Genomic DNA, 1324 nt, shown 5'->3' with positions numbered 1-1324 from the left:
AGGGGCTAAAGGGGCAAAGGGCATGGGGGAGGGGCTAAGAGTCATGAGGGGGAGGGGCTAAAGGGGTGGGGGAGGAGCTAAAAGGTCAGGGAGGGGTTACAGGGGTGGGGGAGGAGCTAAATGGGATGGGGAAAAGGGGAGGGGCTAAACAGGGCGTGACAAAAGGGAGGAGCCAATCGTGGGCGTGGCCACATCCGCGAAAGCCAATAGGCGGCGTCCTAATGGTGAACCAGCCAACGAGAGCGTCCAACAGGGGGCGCCCTCCCCCTGACCCCGCCCCTTTCTCAGACGGCCCCGAGATGGAGGCGGAGCCAGACGAGGGGGCGGGGCCGGGGGAGGTGCTGGTGCCCGAGGGGGCGGAGTCAGCGACGCTGCGGTGCCGGGCGCGGGGCGTGCCGGGGGTGGAGCTGAGCTGGGAGAGGAACGGGAGGAGCCTGAGCCCGGGGGAGCCGGGGTGAGGGACTGGGGGCACTGGGATAAACTGGGAGGGACTGGGAGGGGAATGGGAGGGACTGGGAGGGACTGGGAGGGACTGGGGGGGACTGGGAGGGACTGGGAAGGGGTTAAAAAGGAATTTGGGGTTACTGGTTTATACTGGGAGGGGCATTGTGAGTACTGGGATCCCACTGGGCAGTAACTGGGCCATACTGGGAGCACTGGGCTGTACTGGGAGCACACTGGGAGATCATTGGTCCATACTGGGAGCACTGGGATACTGGGATCACACTGGGCTGCACTGGGAGCACTGGTCCATACTGGGCGGTCACTGGCTCATACTGGGAGGTCACTGGGAGCACTGGGATGACACTGGTCCATACTGGGATCACACCGGGCGGTCACTGGGCCATACTGGGAGGTCACTGGGCCATACTGGTATCACACTGGTCCGTACTGGTCCGTACTGGTTTCCCCCCCCTGCTCAGACCGGCCGGACCCGCCGCGGGCGCTGCGCCTCTCGGGCCGCTCGGGCTCCTGGCTGGGCCTGGCCTGGGAGCCGGGCTGGGACGGGGGCCTGCCCCAGCACTTCCTGCTCCGGTAGGGGGCGCCCCGCCCCGCTCCCGCCCCCACTTCCGGTCCCGTGAAGCGGCCCCCGGGGCCCTCCCGGTGGCTAAACCCCAACTTCCGGTTGTGTTGCGTCACTTCCGGTCCGCCCACGCGAGCTTCCGGCCCCAAAATTCTGTTACTTTCTCTCCCCACCCCAACTTCCGGTTCTGTTGTGTCACTTCCGCCCCGCCCACACGCGATTTCCGGCTCCGTTAATGGTTCCCCGCGTGGCCCCGCCCCCTTTTCTCCTCCCCACGGGGTTTCCCGGCCCCTCCACCTT

General features: G+C 66.4%; 1 protein-coding gene across 1 annotated transcript; it reads left to right on the top strand.

The window, feature by feature from the left end:
- Positions 1–155: 155 nt before the first annotated feature.
- On the top strand, positions 156–1260 carry LOC120500149 (collagen alpha-1(II) chain-like). The gene is made up of 2 exons (XM_039704618.1): positions 156–454; positions 924–1260. Exons 1-2 carry the CDS (start codon positions 222–224, stop codon positions 1258–1260), a joined length of 570 nt encoding a protein of 189 aa, XP_039560552.1. The 5' UTR covers positions 156–221.
- Positions 1261–1324: the final 64 nt, after the last annotated feature.

This window comes from Passer montanus, unplaced genomic scaffold, assembly GCF_014805655.1.
Source record: "Passer montanus isolate IOZ18808 unplaced genomic scaffold, ASM1480565v1 scaffold1788, whole genome shotgun sequence".
In the NCBI taxonomy this organism is placed as follows: Eukaryota; Metazoa; Chordata; class Aves; order Passeriformes; family Passeridae; genus Passer; species Passer montanus.
The sequence above is the reverse complement of the archived record's forward strand: the minus strand, read 5'-3'. Positions and strand labels throughout refer to the sequence as shown.